Source organism: Notolepis coatsorum (assembly GCF_963971535.1).
Source record: "Notolepis coatsorum genome assembly, contig: SCAFFOLD_252, whole genome shotgun sequence".
NCBI classification, from domain to species: domain Eukaryota; kingdom Metazoa; phylum Chordata; class Actinopteri; order Aulopiformes; family Paralepididae; genus Notolepis; species Notolepis coatsorum.
In genome coordinates, this window is record NW_028170143.1 from 146,482 (window position 1) to 166,858 (window position 20,377).

General features: G+C 44.9%; 1 protein-coding gene across 1 annotated transcript in view; it reads right to left on the bottom strand.

The window, feature by feature from the left end:
• Positions 1-10,169: 10,169 nt before the first annotated feature.
• LOC311248601 (uncharacterized protein) overlaps positions 10,170-20,377 on the bottom strand; it is an 84,219-nt gene continuing 74,011 nt past the window's right edge. Inside the window, exons 16-17 of the mRNA XM_084339458.1 lie at positions 17,792-18,076; positions 10,170-10,563 (exon numbers count right to left, since the gene is read on the bottom strand). Coding sequence (XP_084195584.1) covers positions 17,796-18,076 — 281 coding nt within the window. The 3' untranslated portion in view covers positions 10,170-10,563; positions 17,792-17,795. The remainder of the gene's footprint in view (positions 10,564-17,791; positions 18,077-20,377) is intronic.

A 20,377-nucleotide genomic window follows, 5' to 3' on the forward strand; every position in this document is an offset into this window, starting at 1 on the left:
TTACTTACTGACTTTCCCTCATCTATAAATTCATCTGGAAAGCCAGAACTAGTTGCTTTATTTCTTATAATTGAGTTTAATATATTCCATATTCCCTTTATGTTATTTAATTTTTTTTCTAATACATTATTATAGTACTCTTTCTTACATTTTCTTACAATATCAGTTAGTTTATTTTTATATAGTTTATACTTAATTTCTTTCTCTTTATTTCTGTGCTTTATAAATTCTCTATATAAGGTTTTTGCATTTGTTCTACTTTGCTGCATTGGACAGCTTCTGTCATATAACAGCAGGAACATATTCAGAAAAGAATCATAAGCAGAATCCACATCTATTGATTCATATACATTTCTCCAATCCTGTGATAATAGTTCTTTTCTGAGCCTATTTAAAGTGTCCTCCGTTCTTAATCTCCTTTGCATGATTACTTTACTATCAACCACTTTAACATCACAATGATAGACTACAAACACAGATAAATGGTCACTAATGTCGTTTATTAATAGTCCACTCTCTATATTATCTTTTTTTTTGGATCCACTTTTTCTCCCATTTTTCTGTATTTTTCTCCCATCCCAATTTTCGTATCATCCAATTCAACCCTCCCCTGTCACGAACGCTGTTTCTTGCCTCCCACAAGCCGGCTGCAATGTGGACTAAGTCATACATAGCACAAGTCCCCTCCGGTACTTGAGGTAACAGCAGTCGCATCTTTTCACCTGCGCAGCTCGATCTCTCAGTGTCGAGGAGTAATGCGTGGGAGGCTCACGCTGCCCCCGACACTTCCTGATTCTACTGCGCAGGCGCACCAACCGACTTGTAGGAGTCGCTTGTTCACAACGTTCGATCCCCACCCTTCAGTTTCCCTCCCCGTAATACGGCCAATGTGTATTACTGCGGACGACCAGCTAAACTGAAAACAATGTGGAGAGCTGGATTCGAACACGCGAACCCAGCGTCTCCACATTGGTGGCGAGTGCCTTGCCCACTACACCACCTAGCCGCCCTCACTCTCTATATTATCTATTAAATTATTAGTAAGTATATTATCTATTAATGTTGCTGAGTGACATGTGATTATACTCGGTTGTGTAATAATAGGAAATAGACTCCTACTATACATTGCATCCTTAAATTCTTCTATCAATGATAGTTTGTTAGGATTTAAAAAATCTATATTATAATCACCACAAATAAAAGTAACCTTCTGGTCAGTGTTTGTAATCATACCTTCCATCGTTTGTCTGAAACGAATGTGGGACCATGTCTTGCAAAACATATAGGCAATGCTCATGGTTCTCCAACTGATTTTATAAGTTATGAGTATGCTTCTCTAAATGCTTTTGAGCCTGTAAAGACCTCAGAAGTACTTGATATTATTATGAGCCTAAAAAACTCTTCTCCTGGCCATGATGAAATTCCAGCCTCTTTGATCAAAAAGGTTGCATCTTCAATTATTGATCCTTTATCCTTCATTTTTTCTATGTCCCTTGAATCAGGCACTATCCCTCAAGTAGGGCTGGGCGATATGGAAAAAAATCATATCGCGATAACGATATGATAATTGATAATGTTATCATATTTCTCGATATCGATAATTATCGAATTGTTATAAGTATTAATTTTTTTTTTTTTTTTATAACAGATGTATGTTTATTTTGCAGCAATTCTTTGTCATTGCCGCCATCTTTAGTGTTACATCCCCTCACACTCCAGTTCTCAGGCTGCAGCTGGTTTAAAAGCGAAAGTAAACTGGCTTCTCTGCTGGCTGTGGCTCCAGGGGAGTTGAACAGTTCTGGCTCTGCTAGTTTATTTTCGATCTTTTGGCGCTTTTTTGGTGGACAAACCACCGCACATGTGCACCGTGACTCGTGACTGGAGTCTAGTTCTGCTAGCACACATAGCCTACTGTGTACAGACGGTTTCAAACTGTATTTTAAATTAGAAAGCAAACAAAAGCGTAACAGTAACAGTAAGAAGCATTTTGTATAAAAGTATTCTGTACTTCTGTATGACAACTATTAAAGAAACTTGGAACTTGGAAATAAATGGACAAGAGAAAAATAAATCTCAATTTGGTCAGTATTGTCATTTGGACAAGCAAAGCCATTACTTTAAGTTGCAGGCAAGAAAGACAAGTCTGTCCACTGTCTCTGGTTTTAAAACTGCCCTGTTGCAGGTCACAAAAAAAAAAAAAAATATATATATATATATATATATATATATATATATATAAAAATAAAAAAACGATTTTTCGATTTTTTTTATTTCGATATTCGATATCGATTATTAAAATATATCGTGATATTTATCGTTATATCGCCCAGCCCTACTCAAGCCTTCAAAATTGCCAAGGTTATACCGCTGTTTAAAGCTGATGACCCCTCTGTATTCTCAAACTATCGTCCTATATCGATACTACCTTGTTTTTCAAAGATTATCGAAAAGCTGGTATATAGTAGAATCATGAAAAATCTAGATGACAAAAATATCTTGTTCGAACATCAGTATAATAACTTTATAATAATAACTTTATTTGTATAGCACTTTTCATACAGAGGTTGCAGTTCAAAGTGCTTCACAACAGTAAAAAAATACAGGCATAAGCGGGCATAAAAAAGATAGACAGGTAGCAAGGTATGGCAAATCACAGTGTTTCACATTAGGATCTAGCATCCCAATAGGCTCACCGCTTACAGTTTTCAGTAACACAAATAATAAAAATGGTTTACAATGATTCAGTTTAAAAATAGTCTAAAAATTATAAAATAGAACGGACATAAAAAATACAGGCATGAGCGAGCATAGCAAGGTATGGTAAATCACGGTGTTTCACATTAGGATCTAGCATCCTAATAGGCTCTCTATTCAGTAATACAATTAATCACAGTGTTTCACATTTGGATCTAGCAAATAATACAAATAGTTTAAAATGATTCAGTTTAAAAATAGTAAAAGTGCAATAACCGACACATGAATTTGATAGGCAGTGTATAAGAGTAGGCAGGGTAAGAATAGTGCAGGTAAATACAAGTTGTGTCAGGATATCCCTGATGTTTCCTCTTGCCACTAGGTGGTAGCAGATATCTATCAGTGAAATGCCTGAGCAAAGAGATAAGCTGTCTTTTAAAGATGTCTAGCGAGTTGGCTTCCCTGATGTTTTGGGGTAGTTTGTTCCATAGTTTTGGGGCATAGTTGATAAAGGCTGCATTACCGATCCTCTTTTGACTGCTTCTGGGAGCCTCTAGTAGTCCAGCAGCTGATGATCGCAGTGTTCTTGCTGGTGTGTAATTTCTTAGAGTGTTGGCGATGTAGCTAGGTCCCTGTCCATTTAGAGCTTTGTATGTAAGGAGAAGGACCTTAAAGTCAATTCTAAATGTTACAGGAAGCCAGTGTAAAGCAGCTAAAACTGGACTAATGTGCTCTCTCCTTTTGGTTCTAGTTAGCAGTCGGGCTGCAGAGTTTTGGATTAGCTGAAGCCTCTCTGTGGTTTTCTTAGGGAGACCTGTGAAAAGTGCATTACAGTAGTCTAACCGGCTAGATATGAATGCATGAATTAGCTTCTCAGCATCGTTCTGATTAATAAATGGTCGTACTTTTGCTATATTTCTGAGATGGAAGAACGATGTTTTCGTCACTTTGCTAATATGAGAATTGAAGTTCAGTTCTGAATCTATGATAACCCCAAGACTAGTGACCTCAGATTTGATCCAAGGGGTTAGTCCCCCCAGGTTCTTTATTAATGTTTCTTTTTTAGTTTTGGAGCCGATAATTAGAATTTCAGTTTCGTTCTCGTTTAGTTTCAGGAAGTTCTTACTCATCCATTTATTTATTGCCAGTAAGCAGTCTGTAATGGAGCTAATCGCTGTATCATTTGGTTCAGCAGATATGTACAGTTGTGTATCATCCGCATAGCTATGGAAATCTACATTATGTTCTCTGATGATATCACCCAGCGGTAACATGTAAAGGGAGAAGAGTAAAGGACCTTGGCTTTAGAAAAAAAAATACTCTACATATATGGCTCTTTTGCACCTTAGAGAAAAAATTACAGCTGCACTGGAGAAAAATGAATATACCTTAGGAATTTTCTTAGATTTATCAAAGGCTTTTGACAGTGAATCATGAAATTTTATTATCAAAAATGTCATGTTATGGTCTTAAAAAACAGGTTATACAATGGGTTGAGAATTACTTTGTAGTTTTCAATGGTAATCGATCACAGCTGGCTGTACTAAAATGTGGTGTTCCACAAGGACCCTTGTTGTTTTTGATTTATGTGAATGATCTTGCAAATGCATCCAGTTTATTGTCACCTATATTATTTGCTGATGACACAAATCTCTTCGTCACCGACAAGAATTTTGATTCCCTTATTGATAAAGCAAATTCTGGACTCATTCATTTTTCCTATTGGTTTCAGTTAAACAAGTTATCACTCAATATCAAAAAAATCTAACTTCATTATTTTTAGAAATAAGAACAAAAACATTTCAGACGGAACCAAGATTTGTATCAATAACAATGAACTTGCACAAGTTTCATCAGTGAAATTCTTAGGTGTCAATATCGATGAGAAACTCTGCTTTAAGAATCATTGTGAAATTGTTTGCAAGAAGGTTTCAAAATCGTTGGGCATTATAAAAAGGGTTAAAAAACAATTAAAAAAGAGCACATTACTAACTTTGTATTACAGTTTAATTTATCCTCACATCTCTTACTGCAATATAATTTGGGCCAACACTTACCCATCTTACTTACAAACAATCCATAGAGCTCAGAAATCCTTTGTAAGAATTGCAACCAACTCTTCTTATTTAGCCCCAACCAAACCATTATTTAAACAACTGCAACTACTCACAATTTATGAGGTCAACAAGTATCAAACAGGGGTTCTTATGTACAAAGTAATTGGTCTTCTTTTATCTTCTAATTTTTTTCAAACTTATTCTCATTATCATGCACATCTCACAAGAAGAAATAAAGACTTACGCATTCCTTTCTCTAGGACCTCTGTTGCCAAATTCTCATTTGTTTATCAAGGTGCAGTGATGTGGAATGATATACAAAATCTAACAGAAACATGTTCCACTTTAAATATATTTAAACGTAAGCTTGTGTGTATGTGTATTTGTGTAAAGTATTTTTTATTTTATTTTCCAACATTATAATAGTTGTATAATGCTGTATTGTATGTATCTGTGTGTATGAGAGAGGGATATGCGCATGTGTGTTTGTGCATAATGTGGGGGGGGGGGGGGATTTTTTGTGTAGTTATCTGATAAATGCCCATGCAAAGCCTCGGTCAGATTGATAACCCAATAACTCATTGGTCCGCATCTCAACATCAAGCAGCGTCCTGCGATGTCTGTGATATCCAGGACTCAATGCGTCCACAAACTGCAGGGGTTAAACCCGACCGACAGACCTGACACATGCACCACTCCGTCCTCCCCAGTCATCGGCCTTAGGTCGAGTGATTGGAGTTGCGGAGTATATTTATTTTATTTGCACTGGGAAGGACTTTTTTTATTCAGATGAGGTCCATTTCCCTTATCCGTTTACACGTATTATCACTGTATGGCTTTACTTGATAATCACATTATACAGAACCCACTTTTAATCTATATACATATATATATTTCTCTCCTTAGGTCTTCGTCTGGATAAAGCCACACTTCTAAAGTTTTTACATCATAAATCAGGAACATTACGGGCCGCGTGGTTGCCGACTGGTTAAAGGGTCACTTCTAAAGTTTTTTCATCATAAATCAGGAACATTACGAAGCAATGGGTAAAGATACAATGCAAAAAACATTTCAATGCTTACCCGTCGTCTTTCAGTTAGAAGAATGGAAGCAAAAAGTTGTGTTCCAAAAGAAGGGTGTTTTATTTTTTAAAAGTACAAGATTACATTAAAGGCACAGTTTCATGTTTATAAGTACACAGGTTTCTGCTCACAATATATCAGAATTCAGTCATCTCCACAAAATCTCTCAAAAATCTGGCCTCTCGAAGGAGGAACAGTCATTTTTATATTGATCCTTCATCATATTTCGATTGGTCTAAAAACAGTGATGTCACAGGGATGTCATTTCACTAGCAAACCAACGTACAATACGTAGTAAGGATGGACTCCCCTCCTTCTTTTACTTGCGTTACCTTCAGTTACCTAGTTCTTTCAAGTATGAGAAAGTCCCTCCACTTTTCATCCCATTCAGAACCTACAAAGGGTTAGCCTGTTAACCATGCGTCTGCCGGCCGGAGAGCTCAGGGAAGGGGCCCTGCCTGGCAAGGTCACATTCTTATGGTTAACTCCCTACTGCAGGCTTGCTCCCACAGACACCTCTATGCAGACCAGGCAATTCATTCCTAAGCAGAAGAGGTTAGATTCACACAATCACTGTCTTCCAACCAGAGTCTAGTTTTAAAGTGTATAAAGAATATACAGGTCATATACATAGCTCCAATCATATATAATAAACATAAGAATATTATACAAAGTGTCACTCGTTTACACATAACGTGTTTCCTTTCTGACGGGGCATTACCAGCCATAATACATATCACATCTAGACACCTATAGTAACATATGCCTAGATGATAGCAAATATATACAATAAACCTTTTGTATTGATTCCATTGACTCCACTCTCCAAGATCACGCAAGATATTGTAGTGTACACAAGTTACGGTTCCAGAGTCCACAGTTCTCACAGCTTTCCTCACAAGTGGGAGGAAGAATCCACAGACATTCCTCATAATCATATATAAGAACAGGATGTCATACTAACCAGTGTCACTTAGTTGGCTGTGACACTTTACATTATCCTATATAGGTTTAAGAGGGGAGGTCGCTTATAAGCCCCACACTGCAAAAATGGTCAGATAAAAATAAGAAATAAAAATGCATTTTACTTTTAAGCAAATAATGTGACCGGTCCCAGCAGTAAGAGACGCATGTCCGGAAATCAGATTGCTAGAAAGTGAATTATTTGTTTCTGTTTTCTTTCATATTATCACAGTTTGAATGTTTAAGAATATATATTTACTGTAACAGCTAACAGTTATAGTATCTCTAAATAGTAAAAACCTTTGTTTTAAAAAAGACAAAAGTCTGAGTTTGGGGGCGGAGTGACATTTACATTAGAGTGGTTTCATTGGCTTCAGCCTTTGTTCTCCAGTTTCTGTCGACGCCCATAAAAACACATTCTCGAAGACACTCTGACGTCACGAGACCGCCGGCCGCCATCTTGGTGTTGGGGACAACAAACGGGTTTCTACGATCAAATGTAGGCGTTGAGCTCCGTTTTTATTACATATTTTATCACATTCTTGTTCATCGGCTGGTATTATATAAAACTTGGCGATTTGGATTTTTGATTGAGTTATTAGTACAAAACGTAACACAGCAGGTCTTTGGCATTGTGATGCACTGAAGAAAATTACCCTCGATTGTGTTTAATTTGCCGCTTTTCCGATCCGTTTTCTGCACTAAATGAAGCGTTCACAATGTACTCGGGGTGCAGCAGACAGGAAGTTGACTTGGAGAATGGGTTTGTGTTGACGTGCAACTATGTACCGGGCTAATCAAGGAATCAACTATCAGCTGAAGATATGGCTGTTATAACGTCCCTGTGTGTTAGGGGCCCCCTGGGCAGATAGGGCTTCTGTTCTGTGTGTTAGGGGCCCCCTGGGCAGATAGGGCTTCTGTTCTGTGTGTTAGGGGCCCCCTGGGCAGATAGGGCTTCTGTTCTGTGTGTTAGGGGCCTCCTGGGCAGATAGGGCTTCTGTTCTGTGTGTTAGGGGCCCCCTGGGCAGATAGGGTGTCTGTGTGTTAGGGGCCTCCTGGGCAGATAGGGCTTCTGTTCTGTGTGTTAGGGGCCCCCTGGGCAGATAGGGTGTCTGTGTGTTAGGGGCCTCCTGGGCAGATAGGGTGTCTGTGTGTTAGGGGCCCCCTGGGCAGATAGGGTGTCTGTGTGTTAGGGGCCCCCTGGGCAGATAGGGTGTCTGTGTGTTAGGGGCCTCCTGGGCAGATAGGGTGTCTGTGCGTTAGGGGCCCCCTGGGCAGATAGGGTGTCTGTGTGTTAGGGGCCCCCTGGGCAGATAGGGTGTCTGTGTGTTAGGGGCCCCCTGGGCAGATAGGGTGTCTGTGTGTTAGGGGCCTCCTGGGCAGATAGGGTGTCTGTGCGTTAGGGGCCCCCTGGGCAGATAGGGTGTCTGTGTGTTAGGGGCCTCCTGGGCAGATAGGGTGTCTGTGTGTTAGGGGCCCCCTGGGCAGATAGGGTGTCTGTGTGTTAGGGGCCTCCTGGGCAGATAGGGTGTCTGTGTGTTAGGGGCCTCCTGGGCAGATAGGGTGTCTGTGTTAGGGGCCCCCTGGGCAGATAGGGTGTCTGTGTGTTAGGGGCCTCCTGGGCAGATAGGGTGTCTGTGTGTCCCGTAGCGGTGAAAAGGTGCGTCTTGAGAGCAGATGTGAAGGTGTCCAGGTTTGGGGCGTTGTGGATTTCAGGGGGGAGAGAGTTCCAGAGGGTAGGGGACGCCACGCTGAAGGCTCTGTGAGAGAGTTCCAGAGGGTAGGGGACGCCACGCTGAAGGCTCTGTGAGAGAGTTCCAGAGGGTAGGGGACGCCACGCTGAAGGCTCTGTGAGAGAGTTCCTGAGAGGGGGGGGGACGCCACGCTGAAGGCTCTGTGAGAGAGTTCCAGAGGGGGGGGGACGCCACGCTGAAGGCTCTGTGAGAGAGTTCCAGAGGGGGGGGGGACGCCACGCTGAAGGCTCTGTGAGAGAGTTCCAGAGGGTAGGGGACGCCACGCTGAAGGCTCTGTGAGAGAGTTCCAGAGGGGGGGGGACGCCACGCTGAAGGCTCTGTGAGAGAGTTCCAGAGGGGGGGGGGGACGCCACGCTGAAGGCTCTGTGAGAGAGTTCCAGAGGGTAGGGGACGCCACGCTGAAGGCTCTGTGAGAGAGTTCCAGAGGGTAGGGGACGCCACGCTGAAGGCTCCGTCCCCGAAAGTCCGCAACCTGGTGCGAGGGATGGAGAGGAGACCCAGATCAGAGGATGGTAGGTTTCTGATTAGGGGGGTGGTTAGAGGAGTGGTTAGAGTGGTTAGGGGAGTGGTTAGAGGAGTGCTTAGGGGAGTGGTTAGGGGAGTGGTTAGGGGAGTGGTTAGAGGAGTGGTTAGGGGAGTGGTTAGGGGAGTGGTTAGAGGAGTGGTTAGAGGAGTGGTTAGGGGAGTGGTTAGAGGAGTGGTTAGGGGAGTGGTTAGGGGAGTGGTTAGAGGAGTGGTTAGAGGAGTGGTTAGGGGAGTGGTTAGGGGTGGACACAATTGGACTATTGTTCACACCTATCACCTGACTGCCAAGGTGTTAAAAATGCAGCCAGACTTTAGATCGGATTGGCTCTGTTTTTCCTGAGACTTGAGGTTTAACTAGATTTAACTAGATACAAAATATTATCTGTAAAAATATGAAAAATGACAGAGGGAGACTTGTGGCTCGTGCTGCTGGGCCCGGTAACCCTGACCCTGACCCCTGAACCCTGACCCTGACCCTAACCCTGACCCGCTCACATGAAACAAGTCAAATAATCTGCCAGTGCAGTAAACTAATTTGGCTTGGCAAGATTTCTCAAAATAAGTACAAAATATCTAGGGTTCTCTCTCCTGGTTGGATAAAGTGGGAAGGGATACCAGTTCCGTTTACTGCAGAGTGGAGGGACTGGGAGACCCATGTTACTGACCAGACACTCTGTATCAGTGATGTCTGTTTACTGCAGAGTGGAGGGACTGAGAGACCCATGTTACTGACCAGACACTCTATATCAGTGGTGGCTGTTTACTGCAGAGTGGAGGGACTGGGAGACCCATGTTACTGACCAGACACTCTATATCAGTGATGGCTGTTTACTGCAGAGTGGAGGGACTGGGAGACCCATGTTACTGACCAGACACTCTGTATCAGTGATGTCTGTTTACTGCAGAGTGGAGGGACTGGGAGACCCATGTTACTGACCAGACACTCTATATCAGTGATGGCTGTTTACTGCAGAGTGGAGGGACTGGGAGACCCATGTTACTGACCAGACACTATATCAGTGATGGCTGTTTACTGCAGAGTGGAGGGACTGGGAGACCCATGTTACTGACCAGACACTCTACATCAGTGATGACTGTTTACTGCAGAGTGGAGGGACTGGGAGACCCATGTTACTGACCAGACACTATATCAGTGATGGCTGTTTACTGCAGAGTGGAGGGACTGGGAGACCCATGTTACTGACCAGACTCTATATCAGTGATGGCTGTTTACTGCAGAGTGGAGGGACTGGGAGACCCATGTTACTGACCAGACACTCTATATCAGTGATGGGTGTCTGAATGTAGAGCTATTTAACACTTTATTTAAACAAAGAAATACCACTTACAGCCCCTTTAACATAATGAGATAAAAAATAAAAATAAAAAAGACAAATAGGGTGAACATTCTTCCACTTCTCTTCTCCAGTTCCCTCCACATCCAACATGGAGTTGCTTAATGGCCAGATGGGTGTGATTCTGCCGTCTCTGTGGGACAATTGAAACATATATTCATATTAGTCAGTGAGTTTCTGTGAGTGTTGTTGCAGTATAGCATAAACCTCGGAACGGTAGGTTATGTAGATAACCTAGTTATATTAGTATTGGCTGAGCGTTCCGCTCTGAGCCGTATGAGATATTCTATATTCTATGATACCTATTGTATCCCCTTACGAACAAAAATTACATGCACCCCACCTGTATGGGGCTCCGCCCCCATGGTGGCACCGCCCATATAGCAGTGACGATAGTCACCACACACCCTTCCTCGCCAAAAACCCGTCCCAGGAAAAAGATTCCTCAAGAGGGAACTCAGGGCCGCGCAGAGCGGAACGCTCAGCCAATACTAATATAACTAGGTTATCTACATAACCTACCGTTATATGCCGTATTTGCTATCGCGTTCCGCTCTGAGCCGTATGAGATATGGGGAAGAGCGGACGCGAAGCCCGACAAATGTACCCCCTGAGGACCCGTAAGCCCACATCAAGGGGTGCGGGGAGCCCTGTCACCCCATCCTCCCTAATGAAGGGGGGGCGCAGTCAACTCCACCTGAATGCGAACAAGAGGGAAACTAGAACCCCTTGAACACACCGTACAGGCGGAACCACGTGTGACTCAACACACTGTGGCCCATACCCATACACTCCTGCTACCCGACCAAAGGACGGGAAGCAGGAAAGGCCACAGACCCCAGAACCGCCTGGGAGACAGAACCCCCGGTCATGTCCATGAGGAAAAACCTTACAAAGGAGCCCGGGGAGGACCATGAAGCTGCAGCACAGATGGCCTCCACCGAGGCCCCACCCAGGAGAGCGGCAGAGGCAGCCACCCCACGAGTGGAGTGCGCCCTGACGCCCCCAGGGGGATCCTGCCCAGCCAACGTGTAGCAGAGGGTAACACCCTCGCACAACCAATGGGACAGGCGCTGGCTGCCCCGACAGTGCCTCACCAGCACGAGCCCCACCGTAACAGACAAAAAGCTGGTCGGTAACCCTGAAATCCTGAGTACGGCTGAGGTAAATCCCCAAGCACGGACTGGACATGACAGGTGAAGGCCCGCAACTAACTCACTAGTGTGAGGAGGAGGACGAAACGCCTGAACCACAATATCCCGGGAGCGGAAGGAACTCCGGATATTCTTAGGCACGAAAGCAGGATTAGGTCGCAGAGTGACACCGCAATCGGTCCGAAAAGACAGGCACTCTGGACGTACCGAGAGAGCACAGAGCTCACCTACGCGTTTAGCGGAAGTGACAGCCAGAAGGAACGCGGTCTTGAAGGACAGCTGTCCCAACGGCGCCTGCTCGAGCGGCTCAAACGGGACCAAGGACAACCGACCGAAGACCAATTGAAGATCCCAAGTCGGAGCCAAGGAGCGTTGCACCGGCTTAACGCGTCGAGCGCCAAGCAGGAAACGCTTCACAAGAGGGTGGCTGAACAAGACATCCCCTCAAACCCCTCATGATAGGAGGATATAGCTGCTGCATATACCTTCACCGTCGAAGCCGACAGTCTATCAAGGAGAGACTGGAGGTAACCAAGGACAGCATCCAGGGGGCAGGAGACTGAGTCCCGGCCCCCCGCCTTACACCACACTTGGAACATACGTCATCTGCCCGCGTAAGCGCGACAGTGGAGGGAGCATGCGCATTCCAGATGGTAACACCATCAGGATCAAGAACCTGCGCCCCTCAACGTACCCGTCCCAACAACTGACCTAACAGATGTATGGGGAAGAATCCCTGGCGGCACGGCATCGGTCCCAGACCTGCCTGGCCATGTCCAGACGCAATCCTCACCCGTCAGGATGAGGGCCGCCCCGCGACAGTACACCTGCACCCACATTCTCCCTGCCGGGGATGTGGGGAGCCCTCAGGCCGCGCAGATGGAGGACGCCCATAGCCAGCCGCCCGCCGCCTGGTGCAGACAGGGGGAGCGTACTCCTCCCTGTCTGTCGATACACGACACTGACGTCGTATCGTCTGTCCTGATCAACACCATTTGTGGACCAGAAGGACCGCTTTCAACACCAACACATTGAGCGTAGCGCAGACCGGGCAGCATGGTTTGCCAGCTGCCCCCTACTGCGTTGGCCCGACGCATCACCAGCGAGGGAGGCGTCGGTGAAAACGCGACGTGAGACAGCGCCGTAACCGTCCTAGGACGGAACCTCCCGAGCGTGTTGACAACACGCTCTGAGATGGATGCCCATAGCCCTCCAACCGTTGACTGGGAAGAGGAATACTCTACATCCAGTCTACAGCAACCCCAGGCTGGTAGAGACCTGCCTGGTACGAGACCTGACGATCCACCTTGACCGCGAAGGACCAGAACGTCATCAGGGCAGAACACTCCGTAACCCCGGACGACGCAGAGGCCCCAGTGCGGCCTCCACGCACTTGGTGAAGATGCGGGGAGCCAGAGAAAACCGAACGGCAGCCTCTGGTACTCATACGCTAACCCTGCAAAGGAAGCGTAGGTAAGCCCTAGGATGGAAGATCGGGGATGCGCATACGCATCCTACAGGTCTATGGAGGAGAACCAGACCCCCACCTGACAGTGTTCAACAGGTAGGAGACGATCCAAAAAATGCTGAACCTTCCCATGGGACAGGTCCAGCCTGGGTCTTACACCCCTCCCTCCCGACTTCTCGGGCTGAGAACACCGGGAGGAGAACGCCACGACGATGGCTTGCTTCGTCCACAGAGATTGGATCTCGTTGACCAGAGCTGTCCCTGCTGGAGACCCCGACAACAGGGTCTGTACCAAACCTGAAAACGGGTGGGGTTGTGTAACACAAGTCCCCGCCTCACCGTTCTCTCCATCTACCTCGACATATGGTACTGCCGTAGTCATATGTGACGACACTCCCAACGCACCCGCCGTCACGTGGCGCAGGTCCGCCAGGAACTGTAGATAGTTGGCCCGGTCCCCCCGCTGTGCGTAGACAACCCTGGAACCGTGCGAGGAGCGCGTTCCGTGTCGGAACACCTGACCCTGACACCACCCACGAGGCAATCGCACCCAAGGGGGAACCCCGACAGAAAGGGCCGGTCTGATACGGGGGGCTTCCGATGAAAAAAGCCCCCCCACTGAACACCCCTCCAGAACATCCTGAAGGAGTTGTTCTGCAGCCGGACATGCAAGGTGTAAGGCCCCCATGGGTTCCTACACACCGTAGCCCTGCAGTGATATTACTACCACCCCAAACCATGTGAGCTGCGACCACTTGCCAATATTTCAGGAGTGGAAGGCACCAACATGATACCTGGCCTGGCGAAGGCGAGGCCGGGGAAGCCCGCACTGTGTGCCTCAAAAGGTTTCGAGCCCCCCTGCTGACAACACTTAAGTTGACAGACGTAACACCAGGCTCAACCAACACAGTTCAAGGTGTGGGAGCCGCTTGACAGCACAACATTCTCACGGACAGACCCAGGCTCAGCCATCAACTGGGTGTCAGCCCCTGTCCCCATGAGAAGCGAAAAGGGGGGCCGCCCGCGCATCAACGAAGGCACGCGGCCCGCAGCCAAAGGAAACAATCAGAGCCCACTTCTTCCGCTGGTGTTGGGGAAGGGAGTGATCGGAGAGCGGGCTGCTCGCGGCAGGACGGTGACGGCTTGTTTGTTCAAGCCGAACCCATCCTACATGGCCGATCCCTCTGCCGCCAAGGCTGTCGGCCTTGTGGACACCTGTCGAATCAACGCCCAGGATACCTCTGGCGGGGGAAAAACATGGCCGCCTGTCGAGGGCCCCGTCATCGCCGCTGACGAGGCCGTGCTCTCTCTTCTTCTGGCTGCGTGGTGTGAGGCGGTGTAGGGTCTAGGACAATACCGCCCGCGCTCCAGCAGAAGACCAAAATCCCCTGCGGAGAGGGGAACCCTGAGCGGTTATAGCTTGCGGCTGGGTCAAAGCTAATAACGTCAACAACCTCGCGCGATGTGTCGACGTCGGCTGGCCCTCAAGGCCCCTCCACCAGACACCATTTTTTTAATAGAAAAAAACAGCAATTCGAACACAGTTCTAATCGTTGCCAATTCCATACCGTGGCGGTACAAGCCTTAACAGCCCACCAGCCACTCGCCAGGCCGACCCACCCATGGTGTCGACCGGGCGGGGCATTGTTTCAATATATCAAAAACAAAGGACTGATGTTAACATGGAGCACCAGTGGTGATTGCAAACAGCACCCTCCACTGTGGTGTGCACCATGAAAGGGTTAAATGAATAAAAGAGCTAAACCACAAAAAACTGTAGAATGAGCAAACCCATACACACAAAGTTTAAGGGGAGACGGACCAGACCCGTCTTCATTCAAAATATTCACAACAGGACACCAGCCCCAGTTTAGCCCATTTACCAAAAAAGGTAAACAAAGCCCCCCCCCCCGCACTACTCCCCCAGTATACCGATTGACCGTCAGTATGAATGGTTTGAGAGGAGAGAAAACTGTAGCAAGACAGACCTTCTCATAGCAGAGTGACAAAACGAAACAATAGCCCCCTACACAGGGCCGCCCCAGGAGGTGGGGGGCCTCGCGTCTAAAAACGCACAGGACCTCACATTTCTCCCAGGCGGCCCTGCCCTTATACTACTGCAGCCTAACGCCAGGCAATGTGGGACCCAAGACAACAATTGCCTGTGCACAGACACGCAACATGTTTACCATGTCGGCTGGACCCATAGCCCCACTACCCGACGCCAACCCAGATGGGAACACCGTTCAACAAACCCCGCCGGAACACAAGGTAAAATACCTGGCTAGGAACCTAGCCACGACCTACCCCGTTGTCAACCCATTTACCCGAAAAAGGTAAATAGAACTCAAAAAACCCCACAACAGCTACCGACTGACCTTCATTGATGAACCGGGCAAGAGGAGGGAGAGTGACAACATCTCACGGCGGAGACATTAAAACAGCATAACAATTAGCAGTAGTAATAGCATGCGGCAGTAGCGATAGCATGTAGCATAGCTTTAGATGTTTTAGCAGCACGCCCAAGACAGCTTGGAAACCGTTCCCTGCAGAGAACGTTCACCAAACCATCCTGCCCCCGGCGCCAACACACAACATGGTTGTGTTAACAAAACAAACCAGCATTACTAACACTAATACCCATGCCTGAAGACACAGAGCCTACCTGAGTACAAGCTGGCCCGACAGCCAGCCTTGTACAGCTGAACCTCGATGTGCTGTCATCAAACGAGGAACATCAACACAGGCCCGTCGTGTCGCCGAAAACATGCGTCGAAGATGCCAGGGGCCAGCAACCTCCGGTAAGTTTCCAACATTATGAATCTAATCTTTTCATCCTACTAGTTTATCGTACGGTGCACGCATCCGAGTACGCTGGGACGAAAATAGAGGAAGGGTGTGTGGTGACTATCGTCACTGCTATATGGGCGGTGCCACCATGGGGGCGGAGCCCCATACAGGTGGGGTGCATGTAATTTTTGTTCGTAAGGGGATACAATAGGTATCATAGAATATAGAATATCTCATACGGCTCAGAGCGGAACGCGATAGCAAATACGGCATATAACTGTAATATTGTAAGATCCATCAATAATCATCTAGGCATGGTCTATTAGAATGAAATCGGCAGGTTTCAACAAGTTAAACTGAAGACTTTTTAATACAACTTAGAGCGAAATGTAATACCAATTTCACGGCCATGCTAGCAAAAAAACAACAACAACGCATAGCAACACTGAACTAGCGGCTGCACTTTGCACGGCAAATTTAAATGATTGCGCGTTCCTCACAAGCTCTCGCCAGACGCACCAACACCCCAGTAGCTCCGCAGAAAACTACTTGAATACAAAAACATTTCATATATTTAATATAATTTCATCTCCTGACAGCCGGGATTTTTTAATTGTAGCATGTGTAGGGACGGAACGCCAATGCATTTAGTATAATACACGTTGCGGGCTATTACCAGCCTCCCAGGAATTACCCTAGACCGCTCTAAAACCATACTTATATTCACCACGGTATAAAACGGGAATGTAATGATAAAAAAATTATTTCTTTTTCACATATTGAACGATAGATACTCGATGTCAAATGGGCCATAGTATTGTATCCATAGCTATAATATAGAATATAGTTATAGCCCTGCAAACACCGCCACGTATTCCTATACTTTAGAACGCTGGCCTTTTAACCACACATCACGCATATCGCTCCGGTGCTGATTGAGTTAAGGGGTCATGAGTCAAATCTGAAACTATTTGTAAAAATATATGATGGTCATAAATGTTCACAGAAGTAATTTATGGAAGTCTGGACATAACTTTCAGTTTGGCCTGAAGATGGCGCTAGAGGAAAGGTCACAGGGTCACCAAAATCAGTAGGTTTATTCCTTTAGGAGTCATGAATGTTCCCATAAAAAATGTGTGACTGTAACAACTCAAATGTCAGGAGATATGTTCATTTTCCATTTTGAACCCGAAGGTGTCACTAGAGGAAAGGTCATGGGGTCACCAAAGGTCATGGGGTCACCAAAATAATAAAAAAGCATGCGAGTCAGACTACAGTGGAGGTAATTAGTAGAGTCAAGTGTTCCTTTATTAACCCCCTTGGGGAAATTCAGGATTTTTCAAATTATGCATTTATTTTGCTATCATTATATATATATATATATATATATATATATATATATATATATATATATATATATCGTAATTCCTCTAATAGTGACCCGGGCTTGTATTTGCTTAAACTGTAGCGGGTACCAGGCTTTTATTAGGAGGAGGCATGTATAAGAGAGAGGCCTATATTTCTAATTTTCAAACAGATCATAATGAATAAATCAACATTTTGTGTCAGTTTGAACCCAGTCAAATGTACTGGGTTCATTTATTGAAACCAAGTACTGTATGAAATAGTAAACAGTGCAATTACAGGTGGTCACTGGTCATTTCAACGTTTTCAAAGTGAAATCAAGTAACTTTACCTTAGCAGCTCAGTATGCAGCTCAGTATATTAGTAACCCGGCTTGTATTAGGAGGTCGGCTTATAATTGCTTAGCTCAAGAGCGCACCCGGCCATTAATAGAGACCCGGCTTGTAATTGAATACCGGTCACTATTAGAGGAATTACGGTATATATATATATATATATTGGCCATTAATATCGTCAAACAGATATATCCGTCTTGTTTGTGTAGGCTAAACTTCTAAATGGGTGTAAATGAATGCAAGACATACCTGTTTAGAGACATGCTGCTTTGTCTGCCAGTGTTTTAGACAGTTTATTTTGGTTAATCTTCCTCAGAATCCTACAGGTGACAGACACACCATCTCCTCCATGAGTCTGCCATATCTTATCCACAACATCACAAACTGGGGCTTCAAGAGGTAGATCAGCCGGACGTATCACTGAGAGGCCGTCCGCCTCAGCCAGAGTGAGGAGCCATATAAACTCCTTTAGTGACGTAGCTTTCAGCTGCTTCAGAATGTCGAACAACAGTGTTGGCAAACCCCTGTTCATATCTGCAAATAGAAAAACAAAATTATAAAATGTAAAATTAATTATTTTAATATACTATATACTATGACTACTATATATAGTATATATAATTATAATAAGTTGTAGTAGCAGTAATTGTAATCATGCAGTTGTTGTAGTAGCAGCATACTAGACCTACTATATATAGCAAATGAAAAACCTATTTCAAAAGCAATTTGAATAAAATCTTCGATGATCGTGTGTAGCGCACTATTGGAGATTATTATGAAGAGGAAAAAAAGGTGATGATCCATCCATAAGGTGCGTTTTCAGCAGACTCAGCATTTCTGGTAAATCATAAAAATACTAAAGTCAAACCGGCCGAGGATGCCAAGTCGAGAAGCAGGTAAGAATACCCATCGTGGTTTTCTGAATAGAACAATCTATGTATCAACATGAGGCGTTGGTCCTTTGACCTGGAAATGTATTCGTGTCGAGCAACAAGCACGAACTGCGCATGCTGCGTGTAGGAAAGCCGTGCTAATAATAATAATAATAATAACTTTATTTGTATAGCACTTTTCATACAGAGGTTGCAGTTCAAAGTGCTTCACAACAGTACAAAATACAGGCATAAGCGAGCATAAAAAGATAGACGGGTAGAATCACAGTGTTTCACATTAGGATCTAGCATCCCAATAGGCTCTCCGCTTACAGTTTTCAGTAACACAAATAGTAAAAATAGTTTAAAATGATTCAGTTTAAAAATAGTCAAAAAATTATAAAATAGAACGGACATAAAAAATACAGGCATGAGCGAGCATAGCAAGATATGGCAAATCACAGTGTTTCACATTAGGATCTAGCATCTTAATAGGCTCTCTATTCAGTAATACTCCTGTAGTTCATGAACAAATAATCACAGTGTTTCACATTTGGATCTAGCAAATAATAAGAATAAAATGATTCAGTTTAAAAATAGTCATAAATAATCCTGTATGCATCGTTGTTTAGTGTGTATGTGTGTTTATTGTGTTGTGTGTGTGTGTGTGTGGTTGTACTTCAGCTACTACTACTCTACAACTACCACTCCAGGACACAGTTAACCTAGATCTACTCTACTCTACAACTACCACTCCAGGACACAGTTAACCTAGATCTACTACTACTACTACAGCTACTACTACTCTACAACTACCAGGACACAGTTAACCTAGATCTACAACTACAACGCTACAACTACTACTACTCTACTACTACTCTACCCCAGGACACAGTTAACCTAGATCTACCAGGACACAGTTAACCTAGATCTACTACTACTCTACAACTACCAGGACACAGTTAACCTAGATCTACAACTACAACGCTACAACTACTACTACTCTACTCCAGGACACAGTTAACCTAGATGTACTCTACAACTACCACTCCAGGACACAGTTAACCTAGATCTACTACTACTCTACCAGGACACAGTTAACCTAGATCTACAACTACAACGCTACTACAACTCGGTGTGTGTGTGTCTGTGTGTGACTGTGTGTGTGTGTGTGTGTGTGTGTGTATGTCGGTGTGTGTGTCTGTGTGTGTGTGTGTATGTGTGTATGTCGGTGTGTGTGTGTGTTTGTGTGTGATTGTGTGTGTGTGTGTGTGACTGTGTGTGTGTGACTGTGTGTGTGTGCGTCACAACCCGCAGTGTTTCACATTTGGATCTAGCAATAAATAAGAATAGTTTAAAATGATTCAGTTTAAAAATAGTCATCAGTAAGAAGTAAAAAGTGCAATAACCGACACATGAGTTTGATAGGCAGTGTAAAAGAGTAGGCAGGGTAAGAATAAATACAAGTTGTGTCAGGATATCCCTGATGTTTCCTCTTGCCACTAGGTGGTAGCAGATAACTATCAGTGAAATGCCTGAGCAAAGAGATAGGTTTTAAGCTGTCTTTTAAAGATGTCTAGCGAGTTGGCTTCCCTGATGTTTTGGGGTAGTTTGTTCCATAGTTTTGGGGCATAGTTGATAAAGGCTGCATTACCGATCCTCTTTTGACTGCTTCTGGGAGCCTCTAGTAGTCCAGCAGCTGATGATCGCAGTGTTCTTGCTGGTGTGTAATTTATTAGAGTGTTGGCGATGTAGCTAGGTCCCTGTCCATTTAGAGCTTTGTATGTAAGGAGAAGGACCTTAAAGTCAATTCTAAATGTTACGGGAAGCCAGTGTAAAGCGGCTAGGACTGGACTAATGTGCTCTCTCCTTTTGGTTCTAGTTAGCAGTCGGGCTGCAGAGTTTTGGATTAGCTGAAGCCTCTCTGTGGTTTTCTTAGGGAGACCTGTGAAAAGTGCATTAC